Source organism: Phallusia mammillata, chromosome 4 (genome assembly GCF_965637545.1).
Source record: "Phallusia mammillata chromosome 4, kaPhaMamm4.hap1.1, whole genome shotgun sequence".
NCBI classification, from domain to species: domain Eukaryota; kingdom Metazoa; phylum Chordata; class Ascidiacea; order Phlebobranchia; family Ascidiidae; genus Phallusia; species Phallusia mammillata.
This window is the reverse complement of record NC_137255.1, coordinates 30,342,382-30,364,234: the sequence shown is the minus strand read 5'-3', so window position 1 is coordinate 30,364,234 and position 21,853 is coordinate 30,342,382. Positions and strand designations below refer to the sequence as shown.

General features: G+C 37.8%; 1 protein-coding gene and 1 non-coding gene across 2 annotated transcripts; both read right to left on the bottom strand.

Moving 5' to 3' along the window:
- Positions 1-54: 54 nt before the first annotated feature.
- Positions 55-21,630, bottom strand: LOC145222981 (ribonuclease 3-like). Its single transcript, XM_080089257.1, has 30 exons — positions 20,932-21,630; positions 20,367-20,456; positions 19,512-19,631; positions 18,281-18,340; positions 17,360-17,427; positions 17,084-17,121; positions 16,932-16,989; positions 16,422-16,539; positions 15,479-15,628; positions 14,384-14,520; positions 13,669-13,805; positions 13,100-13,218; positions 12,380-12,632; positions 11,689-11,876; positions 10,586-10,708; positions 9,801-9,923; positions 9,260-9,329; positions 8,646-8,767; positions 7,553-7,790; positions 7,058-7,160; positions 6,469-6,584; positions 5,995-6,152; positions 3,266-3,360; positions 3,092-3,205; positions 2,900-3,033; positions 2,299-2,419; positions 1,707-1,782; positions 1,054-1,100; positions 883-984; positions 55-211 (listed from the first exon to the last, which is right to left on the bottom strand). The coding sequence occupies exons 1-30, from the start codon at positions 21,411-21,413 to the stop codon at positions 147-149; spliced, it is 3,825 nt and encodes a 1,274-aa protein (XP_079945383.1). The 5' UTR covers positions 21,414-21,630; the 3' UTR covers positions 55-146.
- Positions 14,979-15,052, bottom strand: Trnas-gga (transfer RNA serine (anticodon GGA)). Its single transcript has one exon. It is a non-coding gene; the product is annotated as a tRNA-Ser (tRNA).
- Positions 21,631-21,853: the final 223 nt, after the last annotated feature.

Here is a 21,853-nt window from a genome sequence, read left to right as displayed (position 1 = left end):
TTAAACATTTTAATTGCCAACTACTTACTCTTTTCACATTTAGCAAATCAAACGCTATTTTTTCTTGCATGATTTATTTCTCTTGACGCACAAAATTGAAAATTCTCCCCTTGTATCTCTGACGTCATAATGCAATACATACGTCATCAGTCTGACGTCACAGGCTTAGAATCGAGTTTGGCAGTTTTGACAGCGGGTTGCGAAGATTCGTCTGAAATTCAAACATTTAATTTAATCGAGGAATGAAATCGACTTTGAAAGTGTTTCGCGAAATATTCGGTTTTGTAAAGTGGAATTATTATCTCATAGTTTTCGGGTTTAGTGACGAAATGTGGATGAGCAATACAATGATAGAATGTAATTGCAGTAGACCTCGGTTAATCTGGACCCGTTTGGACCAAAAAATCTGTCCGAATCCGGCTTAATCGAGGTTTACTGAAATCCTACGTTGTCGCATTTCACCGCAGAGAATAAAATAGATACATATTTTGCAACAGCCAACAATCTCAAACAAGATTGTGTTTAAAATCAAGTTATAACCACCTAATTCTCAATCAGTTTTAAAATTTTCCACAAATAAGAACAATCAAATGATCTAAGATTATGTTTGCAAAATTCGAAACAAATGTTAGAAATAAGGACAGTATCAAGTTGATAGAGCTCTTCTGGCAAGTATGTTTTAACGTTGAAATGCAGGTGTACCATGTGCCTCGCAATCGAGTGTCCCATGGCAACGTACATTCTGATACTTACTAGAAGAACTCTATCAACATAATAATATGCCTGGCAGCAATAGCTTATATAAGGACAGCATGGCAACCCCGTCCACAACAACCAATTTTTAATCAGGCTTCAAAAGCAGCCCATGCAGCTCTTTCCCACCTCGTTTTGGTTCGATCTTTTTTAGATTCTTCCTCGGCGCATAAGGTAAGTCGTGTTTCTCTGCAACATATCTACGCTGCCACTCAAGCTGAGGGAAGTTGTCTGCAAACACAGTATGACGTAATAATACATGTTATTCGCACACAAACCCCTATGTGACGTAACACTTACATTCTTGTAAAGCTGTGCGGGCAGCGTTTCTCTCAGCTTTCTGAATGCTGTTAAACAAATATAACGGGTAAAGAAGAATTTTGTTTTGTTCGAACTCAGGAGGTTAGTGGTTCAAACCAGAGTTGCAAACAGGACTAAAATTGGAGCCTGAAGCCCGGTCCGAACCCGAATCGTTTTTGAGAAGCCCGTTTTGGCCCGAAAGTTTGATTGACAGACCTATATATTAAAGCCTCAGGAAAGACCAAGACAACAAACACAATAGACAATTGTTCTTGAACAAGGCGTTTTGGGGCTGTTTGACATGTTTGACATGTTCAGGTCCAGCAACTGGCTACTTAGCTACTTAAATTAATTTTAACAAATGCTGACACAGAGCGCAAAGTCAGGCCCGAATCAAGCCCGTTGTTTTTAAGAAACCGAAGCCCGAAAAACCCGGCCCGACTTGCAACTCTGGTTTAAACCCCGGCCCGGTTTTAATCATTACAACACTGCCTTTGTACTGGTTAAAAAACTGACATAAATAAAAGTTAAATTCTAATTATTTTTGCGCTGTTTCAAAGATAAGAACTGGGTGATATCACACAGTAAGATGAGAACAAAACACGTGTATTAGTTAGTGCAGGTAAAAGTAATTAGACGATGTTTCAACTGACCTTTCCCCTGTTCCAGTTCCAATCGCTTCTCCCTTGAAATAAACCGACACAACGTATTTCCTCGCATGAGAAGGACCTGAAATTACGTCAGTTTCAATTTGATACCACAGAACCTAATCGTTTTTTGCTGTTATCAACAATCCGTTCTAACGACACAAAAAAATCAAACCGGGTGAACCCTCAACACTGAATTATTTAGACAACTTTATTCGACAATCGGTATTCAGAACAAAAAGTTTTAAAAACATTCATCGTTTTTTGATCAGTTGAGGATAAAAAATGTTTTCTTAATATAGGGGCTTCGTTTAAATCAGAAATTTCTAGTGATGTACTCGGTATCGGTATCGACGGTATATAGCCAACACATGGTATCACTATAAATTTCCTGAGCGAATTCACTTTTATTCAAGCAAGAAAGATTTGGTTTCCAAGTGAACCGTTTCTTGTTGGTCATTTCTGTTGTGAGTTTCAACACATTAACTGACAACCCTTTGCTGGGAGTTGGCTGGGCTACTTTGCGATATACCATGTAGCATTGGTGCTTTAAGACTTCAATTTTAAAAGAGAAGAATCCAGGTTAATTTTTCTTTACCTGTCTGGTGTGAAATATCATAAGTGGGTAACTGAGGTTCTTTCCCTTCCTGGCGTAGAGTGAGACAGCATTGTTGCAAACATGACTTAGGGTCGTTCCATTCCTGGGTCAGGATAAACTCCTGGGGAAAAAAATAACGTGGGTGAGATGTGGGGAATCCCCGACAAAATAAGGGGCTATAAAATTTTATAATGGCATGAGTCTTACGTTTATTAAAATTCAGGATGGAATACATGTTTAGTTGAAATACATGAGTTTCGCGTGGCCTATTCCGATGATTTTAGTTATGTTAAAGAATTTCGAAAAATATTTACAGGATCAGTTGGGAGGGAATTATTCAACATTAATCACTGCTTTGAACATTTACAACAGTCATATTGAAATGAATGTTGAGTGTTTGAGTCCCAAGGGCAAACACCGTTTCATGAAACTCGTTATAAGTTCTGTTACAATTATAGTTGAGACTTCTAAAGTATTGGGTCATTTCAAGAAAAAAAATTAACTGATTTAAACGCAAGGACAATAAAACCTTTTTATGATTGTTAATGAAAGCTTATCAATCCAAAAAAGGAAATATTTTTATCTTAGCTCTCATATTCACCTTCAAACGTGGGAAGAAACAAACTTGCATGAACCCTTCCACATATTTCAAGCCCTTGTCGACGAAAAGCGCGGCAACAAATGCTTCCAGGAGATCAGCCAGGTTTTTTTCCCGCCACTCTGGTGCTTTCCCGCCTGCGAGAATAAACTGAGATTTTATATCGATTCCGAGCATGGGTAACGGGGGTATCACCTGAGTTTTCGCCGTCCAGATTGCAGATGACGTATTCCGGCATTCCCAGCTCGGTTGCTACTAGCGACTGAGTGCGTCCGTTCACGATCGTTGCCCGTAGCAACGTGAGATGACCTACGTCACAAAGCGATCGCATAAGGAAACAATCAGATAGAAACGCGACGTATTGTTTACCTTCGTGGTGAGTCGGATAGCGGCGGAATAAGTAGGTCGAAGCGACCAAGTTGCAAATCGAATCGCCCAGAAATTCCAAGCGCTGGTTGTGGCCACTAGAGGGAGTAAACACAATTGAAACAAAACTAGAAGGGTGGCTTAGCACATATTGCCCTTGCACATACACTATAGCATATTTTGAAACATTAATACATTTCCTACACTTATTTATATTGGGTCCCATATTAGCCATCGTCTTTTATTACCTTGGTTGTTTCTGCAAGCAAAAACTCATGGGTCCCCACACATGCAAAGTTGTAGATAATGCATTTCAATAGATAACAATAAGTAAGTAGGATAACTAATTGAGGTTCAACACACACAAACTTAAAAGTAGGAAACCACAATGACTCAATCAATAGTACTGCAAAATTTCAGTCCAATCTGCCAACGTTTAAAATTTCAACCACTAGAGGTGTTTTAAGCAACAACCATTAATGTTTCTGACGTCAAAGGGCTGTTAACAACCCCCGAACTGCAATGGCGCAATAACGATAATTGGCATACTTTACAAGCTATCCAAATTTTAGCCAATTCTGACATTGTTTAAAAACTCACCCCTTGTAGGGGGCTAGCGGGGTAAATACTAGGGTTATCCGGACAAACAAAGTGGGATGCACATCTACATAACTATATCTACCATCTGTATAAGTTTCAGCGACATTCATCAAGCATTTAATGGCAAAACGAGTCAGACAAACTTCGGGGGGAAAAACATTTTAGGGGGCTAGCCGGGTAAATACTGGGGTTATCAACAAAAACAAAGTGGGATGCACATCTACATAACTACATCTACCATCTGTGTAAATTTCAGCCGAATCCATCAAACATTTGATAGAAAAACGTGTCGGACAAACTTCGGGGGAAAATACCCATTTTAGGGGGCTAGCGGGGTGAATACTGGGGTTATCAACAAAAACAAAGTGGGATGCACATCTACATAACTACATCTACCATCTGTATAAGTTTCAGCCACATCCATCAAGCATCTGATGGCAAAACGAGTCAGACAAACTTCGGGAGAAAAAAACATTTTAGGGGGCTAGCGGGGTAAATACTGGGGTTATCAACAAAAACAAAGTGGGATGCACATGTACATAACTACATCTACCATCTGTGTAAATTTCAGCTGAATCCATCAAACATTTGATAGAAAAACGAGTCGGACAAACTTCGGGGGGAAATACCCATTTTAGGGGGCTAGCGGGGTAAATACTGGGGTTATCAACAAAACCAAAGTGGAATGCACATCTACATAACTACATCTACCATCTGTGTAAATTTCAGCCAAATCCATCAAACATTTGATGGAAAAACGAGTCGGACAAACTTCGGGGGAAAAATACCCATTTTAGGGGGCTAGCGGGGTAAATACTGGGGTTATCAACAAAAACAAAGTGGGATGCACATCTACATAACTACATCTATCATCTGTGTAAATTTCATCCAAATCCGTCAAGGATTTAATGGAAAAACGAGTCGGACAAACTTTGGGGAGAAGAAAAATGAAAGAAAAAAAAAGAAAAAGAAAAGAAAAAAAACAAAAACATTTTGAGTAAAATCAATATGTGTCCCCTTCAGGGAAGGGGACCCATAATTATTCACTACTGCATCACTAAATAGGTCGGGACAAAATTTTGTTAAATGTAGAGGTTTCATCCTGAAAGAAGTTTACATCAAATGGTTTTGGTCTTAGTTCGCGGACACTGTAGTTGTATATTATTGGGATTCTGGTTCAGTTTTCAAAAATGTTTTTTTTCCTGCTTAAACACGAAAAAAGAATCTTTTTCAATAAAACCGATACTTTTTTTCCAGAATAGAGAAACTTAAACCACAACCGCCATCTTTTTTCCATCTGGTTGAAAGTTAACCAACCGATCACTCAACATAATTGCAATGTATAACTTCTGACACTCGAGCCACAAAGAATGGTGTTCATTTCGTTTTTTAGGGGGCTAAACTGCGGGGTCAACCCAGGTCAAAATTCTGGAGAGAAGTTAAAACCACTATTTCTTGTACAAAACATTGGGGACAAGTCTGTGTGGGACATAAACACAGATAAAATAAATGCTAAATATCGAAACAGTCAGTCGTTAGAAAACGTTTTTACCTTATTCAAATAGAATCTTATATGAACTGATTTTGCTATTTGGAACCTGTTTCCATATTCAGCATTACATTTGACAAAACAGCGATCGTTGATGAGAATGTTGCCTGTTAAAGGGTCAGATACGGCTTATTCCATTAATTCTTTGAAAAAATTTAAGTTCCCCCTGCAATCAATAAACCGTTTATTTTTACCACCGAACGCACATTTCAACTAGAAATGAAACATTGTGGTAGAAAGGTATCGTATGAACCCTTCAGTTTTCGAGTTAATATGTCCCCCTCTTCACCTTAACGTGAACAAAATCTACAGGGACCAACTATAGATAACCATCTGCCCCTTGTTCATATTTGAATAAGTTTGAACCGATCTCTTTATGTCCAAAACTTTTTGGGTACAAGTCTCCGTTGGCCGGAAAAATACGCAAAAATAAGTTTCCCTATTTTATTCCATCAAACAATTTACCGGATGTAGGTTCAGAAAAAACACTTAGTCGTTCATCCTTAAGTTTCAAAGATATGTTTCGCTTTTACAGCATCGTCAGTATCTTATTCAAATAGAACCTACGAGTATAACAACTTACCGTGTGAGAATATTCTCGTAAACATTTCTCCAAGTAAAAGCCTTGGCGAGAATCCTTATGTGGTTGAACTCGACTCCGATCGCATCCTCAAACTTGGTCAACTTCTGCAGGATCGGGACATCCTTGATGCAGGGACGATCCGTTCCCGGCTTCTCCTCCTGATACATAGAAATATTACTTGTCCCGTTGCCAAGCAACAGTGTTTTAAACGGTGGCGGTTTTCTAGTCCAATTGGGCTGGTTTTGGACAACAAGGTGCGGGATAATTTGACAAAACATTTTTTGTTGTTAGTTTTTAGGCGGTTTGTGCTTTTGCACCCTTTGTTACCGACGTACCCTGGTTTTTATGGTATTCACATGACTTTACACACACAAAATCCAAAATTAGTTTAATTCAGAGCAAAAATTGGGCTTGTTTTGCGTGGATTTAGGCAGACAATGCAATTTCCACGTCACAATGCATCTATGACGTCACCTGCAGTGGGTGAAGGGGTAAGTCCCTCCACACCGATCTCAGTTTGGGGGTTTCCCAAAGAAATTCACCGAAAAGTTTTTTGGCCGTTTCTAATCCGCCCTCCATGTAAATTGCACCTGAAAGGAATGGAATAAATTCTGTAAATTACCCCAAAAAGGGCACCGCAAAAATGATTTTAAGGGAAAGCTAAGGGGAAATATTCGTTTTTACGTTTGTACAACATATTAAATCGCCTTTTGTTGGCTAGTAAAGATTTTTACAGAAATACATAGTTATATGTCGTAATAGCCCAGTGATTTAGCATGGGGTTCGCAGACCCCAAAAAGGGGGGTTGTTACGTTTTTCCAGGAGGTCTGCAAACGACAAAATGTTAAGGATTTTGTAAATGTAGAACGGAGGAAAATATTACGTAAGTGTCCACAGATTTGAATATATGAAAGTTAGTGCAAAAAGATTACGGTCGTGCACCCTGGGCCGAAACGTCATGAAACTGTCATGCACTCAATTTTTGACCAGAGGTCCCAGTTGCCTAACAGAGGGTTTAACCCCAAATATTGACCCCAATACCCCAAATAACCCCTTTTCTTACCCATCAAAGCCTCGAAGCAGTTTGCCATCGCATGACGTAGATCTGCTTTGCGGCACAAATCCGGACCATGAGCGTACAGCATGTATTCGTCGAGACGGAGACGCTGAAATAGACAAGTTTGTAAAATATTACACAATTCTAACACACTAAATCAACGTACCAGGCTACGTTTGGCTTTTTTACTTACCACCAAAGCATGTCAAATTTACGCCATGAGTAAGAATAGAGTTGGGACAATTGTGTTTAAAGGATATACAAGCCATTGATGCAAGGCATTATATTAACCTTATAGAGCTCATCTGACAACTGTAATTTTGTACCACACTTTCACATCGGTTTGTGTGTTTTAAGGATAGTGGAAAAGTTACCTTTATTACATAAGTCCAACAGTATATATGTTTACATGTAAGGTATATATATATATATTTTTTCCTAATACACCTGCACTTTCATGGCGGGATTCGAACCCACGCCTTCTGAACCGATCCAACTCACCTCGGCCAGTGTGGCCAGATGCTGGTTATTGACTAGAACCGTCCGAAACGTTGTGAGCGCTCCCTCTGAGAGATCGGGAAACATAAGAAAGAGATGAACGCTCGTAAAATATCCGACAACCGCGTCACCGAGAAATTCCAGCCTCTCATTGTGTTCGATCGGGGAAAGAACCGGTCGGTGCTGCCCCAGCCGTGCCATAATCCGGATCAGTGTAGTAATTCCTCGTTTACGGGTGTATCTGAGTTAGGTCGACAAGTTATTGTTGCCTTACATCGTATCGAAGATATTACATTAAAGCAGAGGTCACCAACTAATTTATAAATTAGTTTTGGAGTGGAGATAAGGAAACACAAGTCTTGGCATTTATTAAAAGAGGTGGTTTTCACGCAAGATCTGACAATTTATTGTTGCTATAATTCGTTCCGAAGATATTACAATAAAGCAGACGTCTCCAACTACGGATCAATCAGAAACAAAATTTGTAACATTATTTGAGAGATAAAAAACTGATTTAATTGTGTTGTTTTCATAATGTCGCGCAAGATCATTAACAAGAAACTTCCCCGTTTTTTAACTTTGTTTTGACGAAGTTTGCAAAAAACGTGAGCGTACTTTTTTCAGTAGAAAACGACTCTTAATAAACGCTAGGTGGGGATATTGTACATAAAAGGGAAGCACAATTATCGAAACAAGAAACTTCCTTAATTCTTGATTTTGTTTTGACGAAGTTTTCAAAACGGGTGTCTATTTTTTGTCAGAAGAAAACCCACCAATTGTGCCCTCCACTTTCTTGCGCCTTAAAAAACGTCTTAATGTTGCGCAGCTATTTCCGGCTTGGTGATTGTTTTAGTGCAATTGTGTCGCTATGTTGTCTTTCACCAAACGAAATAAACTCAACACAAATCGAGACAAAGAAAACTTAACAACCAATAGGTGGGGATATTGTGCACAAAAGGGGGGCGAGGGCACCATTATCGGATGAGGGGTAAACCCGCTGAAGCTACATCGTCATTATAAATCGATTTCTGCCAACAGACATTAAATTTCGATTCACTCGTATTGCCATTAATTCAAACGTAAAGAGCAGTCTTACTTGTAATGTATGGAGCTGTCCCCGTATCTAGGCAACCGCAAACCACAATTAGAAAGTGCGTTCCTCACATGGTCCGGATTTAAACCGAAGTTCATGTGACAGCTTGGATGGTTCATCGCATGCTGGAGAGGAAAAATATAAGTTACGCTTGTTGTTGTGGAGAACGAATTCGCAACAGCATATATTCCTTATACAAGTGGTTTACAACTGAGAGGGAATTTCAAAACTGAAGGGGAGGATTTTACTTTAATTCTTTCATGTGGTTTGTAGACAAATACTTATGCTGGAAATATGACCTGTGATGTCTCCCAATTTTACATGATCTTTGTATGGTTTAGCATCCAATATTTTAATGTATTGGGGAGAAATGAAAATGTTTTAAATTGTTAAGGAAGCAAAAACGTCGAACGAGGTTGGGAACCACTACGTTATACTACACATAGGGTGCAATTATAAACGGCACTTAAACGTTATAACTTAAAGCGAAAAGTAAAACGCAAATTAAAGAAGTCAACGCAACAAAACAATAATGACGCGTTAACAAAACACGTGCTGTCACAAACGTGTGGCGTAACAGTGAGTTTCTATGATGAAACAAAGCTTTATTATCTTACACTGAGCCATTTTCTCTCCTTGAAGTGATACCCGATGCTTCTTTCGAGGCTTTTCAAGCAGAGATGATATCTGAAAATTAGGAAAAAAACATACAACGTGATTTTAATAAATGAAATAAACTGAAAATTCACAGCCCTGCCCATTATCTATTGGTTGTTATACAGAAAGACGTTAATATTAACTGGGAATATATAAAAGCAAAAATATTCATGACTATTGCCTAATTTGTCTGCAATCGTTGTCTGTATTACTTCATGGAAGTTTTGCGTTCGTAGCGAGTTCGAATCCCACCGCAGACCGATTTTTTTCATATACGTCTGCCGCATGGAAAACTTGAAACTGGTTTGATAGGTTACTTAATGTTGTCATCAAGTTTCGTTTCTTACAAATTTTGTCCTAAAAAAACGGGACATAGAACAGACACGAGTTTTTGCTTCAACTAACAACCATTGTACTATAAGTTTCTGAACAAGGTAAGACAACACGATAAATAAATAAATGTAAAATCAAAACTGAGATTATAAAACGCAGCCAGTTCACCTCAAATGATGTGTGAGCACAGGAAGTAAGAGAGCATGTTGACAGACATCGGAATAAATCCCAGTTCTACGAAACCCTTTGCTGCTTAATTCCACAGTAACTTCCCTCTGCATGTCCTTCGCCCTACAAATAACAACATATAAACGCTAATAACATTCACCGTGTAAATTAGTGGCGGTTTGACATCGGTAAACTGGACTAGTTCAGTAAGTAAATAAAAATAAGCAAAATTTTCTTGCAAAATTAGTAAAATGTGAAATAAGGATGTTAAAAACTTGTTTGTTGGAACATCGAAATCTGCAAATGGAAAAACAAAAGAAAAAAGTCTCAAAACGTATTGTGTGAAGCATTGACTGCAGATATATAAATGTTTAAATGCCGTTTTTAAACCAAGCTACCACAGAAGATTTCATCAATGGAAAGGAAATGCAAAATAAATAGCAGTTAAAGTTTAGGGAAAAAGCTGAATTCGCCCTAAAAAAGCGGGGTGTTTGTCCCATGTTGGAAGCTGTAGCTCAAACGGTGTTCCTTCTTATTTACTTAAAAATGGTTTAATTTGTTCTAAAGTTTTTAGAAATTTGTTTAAAGGTTTTTAGTTTTTTGGCTGTTCACCTACTTTTATACAAAAACTAGAAAGGTGGCTTTTCCTAAACTGTTTCAACTTTTACTGCCATTTTTAAGTATCCAGATAAAACCGACCACCATTATGTTGCAATCATTCTATCAACGGATGAAGTCTCAGGCCGAAGCGGTTTCATGAACAAATCCGCTCAACCACGTTTTACCTCCTGATCTTCTGCAGAGCGTCTTGTCTTTCTCGAAGTTTCTTCTTGTCAGCTGGTTTCACGTTGGGCGAGTTGGCCATTAGGTGGCGCAGTTTCAGATAGGCTCGCCAGATTCGCTGATATCTTAAAACAAATAATGATAATGTTTGGCCACAATTTCTTCGGTCAAACAATATTGTCTGTAATACGCTTCACAATGTAGACACATAAGGTGTTTGTTTATGGCAAGTCACGTGAGTAGTTGTAATTTGAGAGTTAAATCGAGAAAACATCAAAAATAAATTTTCGTTGACATTCACGATTAAAATGAGGCGAATTTGTTTTTCAAATAATTACAATTTCTAGATGCAAAATATGTCCAAGACTTTTTTTGGAAATATGAAATTTAAAAAACATCTTGTTTCAGTCTCATTGGAACATACTCGCGTGGTTTAGGAGTTTGTATTCTATTACTTTTTATGTCATTTAAATTGTTAAAATGATTGATTTGTTGCGTTGATTATGATGCAATAGTGCTAAAAACCCAACCTACACACAAACTCGCCCGCTTTTTTATCACTATGGAATTCAGTAGTGCAAACAACTTTGACATAGTAAAATGTTGACACGCGAACTAATTACGATTTGACACAACAAGTACACTGGTGTTCAAAACAGAGTTGTACGCTAAGTCGGGCCGCGTTCGGGCATAGGTTTCTTCGAAAAAAAGGGATCAGGCCTGACTTTACACTCTGTGTCAGTATTTTTTCAATAAATTCAACTAGCTAAGTAGCCAGTTGCTGGATCTGACCTAACGTCAAACAGCCATAACACGCCTTGTTCAAGACCAATTGACTATTGTGTTTCTTGTCTTGGTCTTTTCCAGGGCTTTTATGTATAGGCCTGTCAATCAAACTTTCGGGCCTAAACGGGCTTCTCAAAAACGATTCGGGTTCGGGCCGGGTTTCAAACTTGTACTTTCGGGTTCGGGCTCCAATTTCAGGCCCGTTTACAACCCTTGTTCAATATGTTACCTTTACTGTCATTTCGGTAACAAATCCCTGGTATTTTGCGACAAACTCGGTTTGAAAACACAAACCAACAAGACACAACAGACGACATACTGCGGGTCTCCGGCGTAACTTAGATTGGCAGGTCTGATCCCGAAGTGCACGATCATCGGGTAGCGCTCATCCACTGGGTGGTTCTGATCCGACTTTGACTCCACCGGTACACGATCGTAGCGGTCAAGTTGATCGACACGAAGTGAACTTGGCTTCTTTCCAGGATACGTCACAATCATCCCGCGAACCTGGAAAAAATGTAAAAAGAATAGTAAAGGATTTAATAAAACAGCGGGTAAATATAAAACAAATAAGTTTTTACATAGCACGCGTTAGTCTTAAGCTACAGACAGTGCACATTGTTTCAACCTATATAAGGTCTCATCAGTGCAGCTTGTGACAAGAGATTTGGGCTAGTGTAGCCATCCAACGGAACTCCAGTTTGTTGGGAGTAACAGGGTAAAAACCCATGCCTCACCTATTTTGTTTGATGCCACAACTGGACTTAAACCACAGAGGAAACTGGTTCACAATGGCCATGATGAGGCCTTACTGTGCAAAACAGTGTGCACTGTATGTAGCTTATAATCTATTGGCTTGGTGCTTTTACGTTATAGTCTTATTTGTTAAGTGAATGTTAAATATAGTCTCAAGCGCGCATGTATACCCAATACATGATAAGCTGCAGGCAGTGCACACAGTTTCGACCTATAATGTCTTATCAGTGTTCTTAGTTTTTACGTTGTTTCACCTTTTCGGCGTATTTGAGCCAGTCGTCATGGGAACAGCGCATCAGCTGATCGAGTTCGTCATCATCAACCAGAGGTTGATCGTTTTCCTGCAAATATTCCAGAACTTTCGACAGCGACAGAATTTCCTTTCCATTGTCAGGAAGCGATCGCACGAAACGAGGGAAAAAGCGGAATTTGCGGGAATTCTCGGATTCCGTGGATATCTCAAAGCGCGGGTCACGTGACTCCCAGTCATATAACTCGAGGATTTCTCTGCGAAACAAAGAGATCATAATCAGAAGGGGGAAGCCAAAATGTGAAACAATTTAATAGCTGTGAAAAACATAGTAGGAAATTCGGTTAAAGTGAGAAATGAACAACCTGTCACCCGCACACATGTGGTAGAGCTATTAACACCACACCTCACGGAAGACCCACTTTCACAAGGTGGCGTAAAGAGCTGAATTATTTATTTAGCGGCTAAAGAGGGGTTGGGTTGGGAAGCTAGTTTTTAAGTTTTTTTGCTAGTTTTATTAAATTTTAAATGCTAATACCTTACCCCAACCTTTACAGCTCTGGCCGTGAGCATTTTTAGAGATATAACGTTTTAAATGTGAAAAGTGCTCTTTGCGCCACCTATCGCTAAATGTGGTGTCCTGTGAAGTATGGTGTTAGTAGATTTTCCAAAAGTCGTGGGCGGGTGGGTGACGTAACTGTTTGTAGTAAAATAGAAATCTTACCTAAAAAGATAATCATGAAAAAGGTCGAGTCCTCTCATGCAGAAATTTTCCGGCGGAGTTTCTTCGATCAAATAAATCGTGTAACGGATGTGGAAGCGGATGATGTCACAAAGAGGAATCTGTTACATCATAAAAACAGTGTGATCACGAGATTTATTTTTTAAACCTTGACAAGAGGCAGATGATAAAATTGCGTTTCTGAAATATAATGGAAAACTTTAAGGTTTTCACCACAGTTTAAGACCTTTAGGGATTTGGCCATTTTTCTAGTGTTTATAAGTGTTTTTTACCAAGCAAAATTTACTATTGTGAAGATCTTTAGATGAATACTGATATAAAGGAGTGTTGTAAGTTTCTGTTTCTAGGAAAAAATGATGGGCGATCAGTGATTTATTATTTAAAAAGTAACATGGCGTAAAAAGCTTGAGAAGCCCTCGTTTAACTTGTATTCCTATCAACCCACGTCTTTGCAAAAAGGAAGTGTATTGTGATAAAGTGTTGTTCATGTTACTGTAGGTAATTTACGGAGCATGGGTAGTAAATATTATATGCGACACCCAGTGACCAACCTTATCCAGAGGTTCGTGTGAAAACATCGAGAATCCCTCGAAGTAATAATCCTGTCCGTTGTGTTCGATGGTGGTAGGGGTCGCGATCATGAAATTCACAGCTGGGCCAACAGTAACGCGATAATGGTACAACTTGCCTGCACAAAAAATAAATAAAAATCAGTAACTTGTTAAGATGAACACATATTCATAACTGGGATCAGCCCTGAAGCGTCTATGTGATTCGACTTTCAATGGATTCACCACTGAGCCTGCGTAGCTCAGTTGGTAGAGCGCGAGTCCAGGAAAGACTCCTGTCGTGGGTTCGAATCCCACCAGAGGCTAGATTTTTCTAGCCTACGCCTTGCCATATGGGAATGTTTGGTGACTGGCTGATTCGGTATAACGCCTTTAATGGGCCTGGTGTACTATGATTTAACCATTTTGGTATTATTAAACAAAAACATTTAACCAGTATCTTCTTAAAAATAAAAAAAATATAGTTATTGACTTATTCATATTTTATTTAAAGTGGATTAAAATGACTTAAATATTCTGATGACAGTGTGTATATTATTGTACAAGCAAAAACTGTTATGGGGCAATCTCATAAGATTTTGCATAACTAACTAAACCCAAAATAAAAAATATATCATTAAAACCAACTGTTTTGAATCAACTTATTTCCTAATACTGTATGCATCACAAAGACCAATGAGAGCATTCAAAATCTTACCTATGTTGTTTTTTAACGGATGACAGGAAGGTAATTTTTCTTCCCCTGGATAAATGTTGTGACGTATTCCTTTCGATTTTGCGTGTTCGCTACAGCGACATAACAGTCCATCATTTGCATGACCTGGTTCATTGTACCTGGAAAGTAATTGTTGATTAAAACTTTATTAAAATTATGATGTTATGCTGATTACTTTAATTGCAGTAAGTTTCATTAGGATTAAAAATTGTCTTGTTGCTGTGTTTTAAAAGATATTAATTTCTGTAAGTTTAAGATGAAAACAGTTCAGTTTTGACAACAAAATCCCAAACCTAATGTGGAAAAAAGTAAAAAGTTTGTCCCTTTTGCAAATGGATTGTATTCATTAACAGGAACTGAAGATGCCCCAATAGACTTCGGTGAAATCTATTTTGTGCAAATATTGTGCACCAGTTGATTCTATTTGGCCTCAGGTTTTGTACATTGGGGACAAAGTTCCAATCTCCAGAAACCTGTGGCTGTAGGAATTGATTTACAAACTACAAACTATTACAACCAGGCCCATTGAAGGCGTTCTACCGAATAAGCCGGTCACCCATGCATTCCCACATGGCAAAGTCTGCAGTGGGATTCGAACCCACGACAGGAGTCTTTCCGGGACTCGCGCTCTACCAACTGAGCTACACAGGCTCAGTGGAGAATCCGCCGAAATTCGAATAACAAGCACCGTTGCCTGCCTCGTATGCTGCACATGTCAGCTTCGTAGTAGGGGATCGCCAGTTCAAACTATACTTTACTTTGAGAACAAAAACCCTTTGGAACACTATACACGGACTTAAAGAGTAATTTAATCAGAAACATTACTGCCAGGTATTGGTATATATAGAATACATTATGTAGACGTTTCAACAATCTCTGTTGTCATCATCAATGCACAGTAGACAACCTGTACTGATGATGACAACAGAGATTGTCGAAACGTCTGAACGATGTATTCTATATACACCAGTACTCTGGCAGTAATGTTTATGATTAAAATACCCTTTAGTTGATTGTTTCAACGATAAGCTTGATAGTTGCGTTATAGTCCCACTTAATTTTCAACATCCTACCTACCACAATTCATCATGAAGTCGGTCCTTATGAGCTTTGTTCTTCCGGATCATGTTAATAAGTTCTCCCGCTTGATCGAGCTCTCCCTCCTCAAGATCCGAGTCCTCTGCATCACCTCCATCTAAAACTTTCTGCAATTTCCTCAGTGAGAAGCTGAAAGATGTGTGATGGTCAAAACTAATGATGCACAATCACATAGAAAGGTTCAAGCCGAAACCGAATATTCGGCAACTAGGCCCAATAATTTCGGCCGAATCAAGTCGAAACTTAAATCCCCGTTTCTAAGGATGTTTTCAACTGAACCTTGTGTTGGTGATGCTTATGACAAACCAAAATCACTTTACAAGGTGGAAGCTTAACAATTAGTTAATTTATGGTGTTTCGTAATGTCTAAACTGATAGTTTAGGTATAAAAAAGGCTGAAACTGAAACATTGGAAAACAGAGTATTCATCTGAAATGTTGCGGCCAACCAAAACTTTGGAGCATCACTAGCCAAAACCTCTTGAATTATTGCAAAACTTCTATTTATTAGTATTTAGTAAATTCAGTTAGATTGATGGGAATTATTAAATAACACAAAGTTCAGTAAAACTGGTTTTGAAGAATTACATAAGATGAGAGCAGAAGCAGGAAAGGTTGTCAGAATCAGTTTTAAAAAAATGTGTTTGTGTCATGAAATAAATACAAGTAACATTTGTTTGGAGACCGTCAATTCCACAACTTCATGTAAAGGTTTGCCAAAATTTATTAAATTATCAAAAGTTTTTTTACAAAAAATTGGCTAGTAAGTTTTCCAAAAATTATTAAAAATTGCCTTGATATTTTTAGAATGATAATAATTTATTTTTCAAAATATATTGGCTGTTTATGTCAACAGGTTGTTAACAGACAAACACTCCATAAATGTTATGGATGATAAAAGACAGGTTGAAAAGCCAACTTACTTTGGAACACTTGGTTGTTTTTTGTTGATATATTCACTCAACGATAATTCCTGTTTCTCGGCAGAATCCAACAACTTTTTTGCAATCATCGATGATTTTGCTCGCTGGTGTCTTGTCACTAAAACGATAATTTAATCTTTACTTAAAACTTGACCAAACACGATTTTTTAACAACTGCAAAAAAGGTTTTTTTCAGCTTATTTGACAGATTAATAATTGTGTGGTATTTTTTTTTACTGAGTCTGTGAACTGGAATTGAAAATAATCACTTCGGACTGTTACCCAACTTGTAAGACAGGCAGATATTTTTACGCAGTGAAACACATTCAATATTATTGATGGTAAGGTGAAAAAAGTTTTTTTCCGTTTATTTGACAGATACAATAATTGTGTTCAAACTCTTTGTTTGATATAAAATTCCGAAAATAATGGAAGAAGTATCTATAAAAAATAGTTTGCAAAGTAGTAGATTAAGTACAGAAAAACTGTATTTCAGTTTCTACAACTCACATTTGAAATTATGTTCCCATTTTCGTATTTTCTCAACTGATATTTGTGTGCTTTGGTTCTGGGGAATAAAAAAAACTTTGTTACACAATTTTCATGACAGAGACAACATTGCTAAACTAAAACATAGAAACAATATATACCACATGACTTACCAAGTTAATTTCCTCGTTTAGCACTGCATATGGGGTTTCTGAGATGAAAAATATAAAAAACGGGTTTTATGCAAAAAAACTAAATTAACAACGAGTTAATGGTGAAAATAACGATCCAAAAAGACGGGTGTAACTGATGTGGTCCCTTATATCACTGATGATGGCATAAGCATTTGCCGAAATGTTTGAAAAATAAAGCATGTCGCTTTTTACGTCTATTTGGGCCGTTATTTTCACCATTAAGCAAGATATATTTTTGATACAACACAAAGTTACCAGTTGATGATTCAGGTTCATTGGGCGTCCACAAATCCTTGTGTCTAGTTCCCAATCGTTTCTCAAATCTGCGGTAAAAAAAACATTTTGAAACTGAATAATCACAAAATTTTACATACCCCGGCTGCAAGAATATTTAAATACTAAACAATGTTGCATTGACCATTTAACTTAAATTTTCTTTTAATTAGTGTAAAGCACCAAAGCTTACATTATTAGCACTGTTAAAACAAATTCTTTTTTAAGTTTATGGGTGAATATTGCCAGCAAATTTTTTAGCTTAACATAAAAAAATTTTCCATCAATGCCTGTAATTTTAGGCTTTATAATCCCTAAATTATTCATATAATTTCCTTTAAAAGTAACTGTTTAGAGCAGTGCTTGTCAACCTTTTTTGAAACTGTACACCCTTTTAACGTTTACTCAAAATTTGTACACCCCAGTGAAAAATTTATTCAACTCTGTAACACACTGAATCTGTGGTCCTAACTGAAATAATGATGAGCACAATACCAACAAGCCATAATCTATAATTCCCTTTCTACTTCAAAAAGAACTACCATTAACAAGGATTATCACATGAAATATTAAATTATGACGTCACAAATAGAGTTTTGTAACTTAAAATCAACCTACACTTGAGATGTATGTTGTGCCATGCATTATACACTCCAGTCGGTCTGTTCTAAAACTGAAACCTGCCGATTGTGATATCTGGTCATAGGTATGTTCTATTTTGTATCTGGTACAACCCAGTACACCCCATCATAGTGGAACACCCTTTAAAAAACATGGTACACCCTGGGGTGTATAAGACACCCCGTTGAAAACCACTGGTTTAGAGTAATTTCAGAGTTACTTAAAACTAAGAGATTTGTGTCACAACGTAGCAGATCATTGCAGATAATTTAGGCCACCTACTTATTATAAACTTCCTCAAGTTTTTTCGTTCCCTCTACAGTTGAATCTGATTCCATCACTCTGTCAATCAAAATTTAGTGTTAAACGAAACAGTGTTAAACCTTCCTATTTTAAGGTGAATTGTTTTGTATTTACGAAAATCACATAAAATATCACCGACATAATAAGTATGTTACAGTGCCCTTTCAAACTTCGGAAAGCCCTTTGGATTTTCTAAACTTTCGGTGTGAGACTGCTTTTGCCTTGAAATGTTTGCAGACTTTATCAAAATGTAAAAAAATGTGAAAACAGAATAAGCTGGACAAAAATTTCTAATGACTTGTAAGGAATCATCGCAGATTTGTAGTGAGGTGATCACTAACTCACAAACCTTTTTCACGGACTTACCGAGTCTGTGAACTGGGATTAAAAATCACTACTCCAGACTGTTACCCAACCTGTAAGTAGTGATGAAACGGTACCAGGTTTTGAAGTGAGTACTGATACCGAGTACGAGTACCACATGTATATGTCTTCGATACCGAGTACGATTACCGAGTACTTAAGTGTAGTAAGGACGAGTACCCGGTACTCGGTATCGAACGATTTCAATAGTATCGATACTCGTACTCGGTATCGAAATATTTTGTCTTTCGATAGCTCTTTTCGATTTTCGATACCAACGTGCGAGTACCAAAGGCCAATTTACACCATAAGAATAGGGGCAACGTTATGCCAATATTTGCTTCAGACTGCACAAAATTGGAAAAAAGTTCCGCCGCACTATTAGTTTTGTGTTAAAAAAGTGTAATTTAGAGTTGACTCGCACATAAGTCGCACTGAAAATCTAGGGATTTAAAAGGCCCTTAGCCTAGCTTTTTTGCATAAATAACTGGTGCAATTGGTTGTTTTTTACCATTGAACTGCATTGCATTGAAACCGCAAAACTATGTTTTCTCAACAAAGCGGAAAAATCCAACGCACGCTGAGCCGTCGCATGTACATGTGCGCTCATGAAACTGTTGAGTTATCCCCGGCCATGGCAGATAACTCGACAGTGATATACAACTAAGTACAACACTATACTTAAGTACTCAGTAATCGTATTCGGTACTCGGTATCGAAGGTATGTACATGTGGTACTCGTACTCGGTATCGGTACTCGCTTCAAAACCTGGTATCGTCCCATCACTACAACAGTGTTTTTAATTGCATGAATGAACATTAAAAGTTGGAAATAGATGAAGCCAACCTTTTGTATATATTTCCATGTTGTGTGGATTGAGTGTAACTTGCTTTCAAAGCATTGACCTCCTCCTCAACATTGACCTGAGACTCGATCTCGTCCAAATCATCGTCAGATAGACAACCACTGATGAAAAAGATTAGTGTTAAAGAACAGATGCAAGTCATGGTTCATTACTATTGATACAAATAATATATACAGGGTTGCCATCGACTTGAAACCAAAAATAAGGACAATCTAAAAATTAATGTTTTATACGAATAAAACAAACGTTTTGAACAAATCTTTGTATATTTTATACGAGACAGGACATATCATATGCAATATTTTGGCCAGAAACAATCTTTTCCAGCAACTCGTTGTTCGTAGAAAATACTTCGTGAATCTCACAACAGCTCAGGTCTGGGTTTACTTTTACTTGTAGCAGAGATTTGACTTGTAATTGTTAAAAATAAGACAAAAGAAGGACTCAAGTCAAAAATAAGGACATTTCTTAGAAATAAGGACAATGAACTTTTCTGACATAGCCCTTCAAAATAAGGACAAATCTTAGAAATAAGGACGGTATGGCAACCCTGACTATATAGTTGTTGTATCCTTTCTCTCTATTGCCCAGAATAGTTTCATTACTTTTTTGCACAGCAGTGTAGAATTAAGTATACAACAAAATAGATTGCTCTTTTTCGAGACTGCCAAAAAAATTACATAAAAGATAAATATTAAAACACACTTAAGCAAAAAATTACATTTACAGTTTTATATATTTAGCTTGCTTGTCAAACTTTGGTTTAGAACTGCCGAGGAGACTTGATTTACTACATATATAATGTGAATAATTCCACCATAAGATATATAATTCACCTTTTCCGCTTTTGACTTGGTCGTTTCTCAGCAGGACGAGTAGTATGTTTGGAATCCTTTGAACGTGAACTTGAATCATGGGATCTTGAACTGTAAAAGAAAACTGCATGTATATAAAAACATCGAGCCATTACATGATAAATAAGCTGTAGACAGTGCACATTATTATCGAAATGCAAGAACTAATAAGTGTCATAGCCTGAATAGATTATCCAATTCAGCCAACGTCTTGTCACCAGCTGCATTGATGTACACTCACTTCAATAGTTTGAAAATAATTTAATTAGTTTTGCAATAAAGTTGTGTTTCTTAACTTTATGCTCGGTAATTTAAATGAGTACGTGATAGCACTTGTGAAGGGATTGTGTATTCATGAAAACTTTTCACATGCTCATACTGTTTATTGTTTTATATTTTGATGAGATGAACAAATGATTTTGCCGTAGTGTAATAGTTAGAAACCTGATTAAGAAGCACTGCTTTGAAATTAAAGTACTTATACCCTTAAAACTACAGTGTCTGGGACAAAACATCAAAACCAGTAAAAGTTTAAACAACAATCCACCTTTGTCGGTCTCTTGACCTAGAAGTTGAAGTTTTTCTCTCATCTTTTCTGTTGTCTCGTTTTCTTCCCTGCTTTGGTGAACGATCTCTACTCCGTGTTCGTGAATCGTGTGGACTATTTCGACGAGCGGGCGACCTTGGACCCTCGGACCAACGTTCACTATTCCTTCTATGGTCAGTAACCGGTCGGTTCCGTTCAAACTCTTCTCTGCGTCTGTAAGTTTGTGGTTCAAGGTGCTCTGGTCGTCCACGATTGTCAATTTGGGGAGGTGCTGGGGGTCTTATTGGAGGTGGGGCTCTGTACCCCGTATTTGGGGGCTGCCATACCCAACCCCCATGCTGAGGATGCCAGGCAGGGGGTTGACTGTACGGGTCAGGGGGTAAATATGGGGGAGGAGGGGGTGGAAAATTGTGGGGGTCTTCGTAATAAGGTCTTGGTGGGTAGCTATGAGGTGGAAGTCTATAGGGGTCCTGTGGGTCCATCACATCACTGATATAAAGTTACACAAAAAAAAGTTGCACGACGATGAAAAGTAGCGCAGATAAAAAGCTGCCGTTCCGCCGTTATTCTGGAGACAAAGCTTTATCCTGCTTAAAACCAAAACACACGACAACGATTTGAGTTTGGTTTATTTCTACTTGATGAATCAAATCATGGCAGCACAATTGCTCTACAATATCCACCAAGCCAGCAAAGAAAGCCTAATGGTGCGAAAAGTATACAGAAAAACAAATTTAACATCAATTTTATTGTAAAATATCGTTGTAAACGTTTTTGATATCTCTATGTTGCAAGTTGTGCCTGTACCTGCAACGTAAAAGTGCAGAATACAAGCATGCTTTACCAGGTGTTTCCCCCGCCTGATATTTTGCTTTTAATGTTTGTGGATTCAAAATAAAAACGAACCACAACCGACGACCAA

What these genes read in the sequence shown, in the direction of transcription:
- LOC145222981 (XM_080089257.1), bottom strand. Translation starts at nt 21,413, where the DNA reads ATGGACCCACAGGACCCCTATAGACTTCCACCTCATAGCTACCCACCA. An exon ending in TTTCATGATTATCTTTTTAG is followed by an intron (nt 12,633 to 13,099) that starts GTAAGATTTCTA and finishes TTTGTTTCGCAG; the next exon opens with AGAAATCCTCGAGTTATATG. An exon ending in AAAGATCGAACCAAAACGAG is followed by an intron (nt 212 to 882) that starts GTGGGAAAGAGC and finishes TTTGAATTTCAG; the next exon opens with ACGAATCTTCGCAACCCGCT.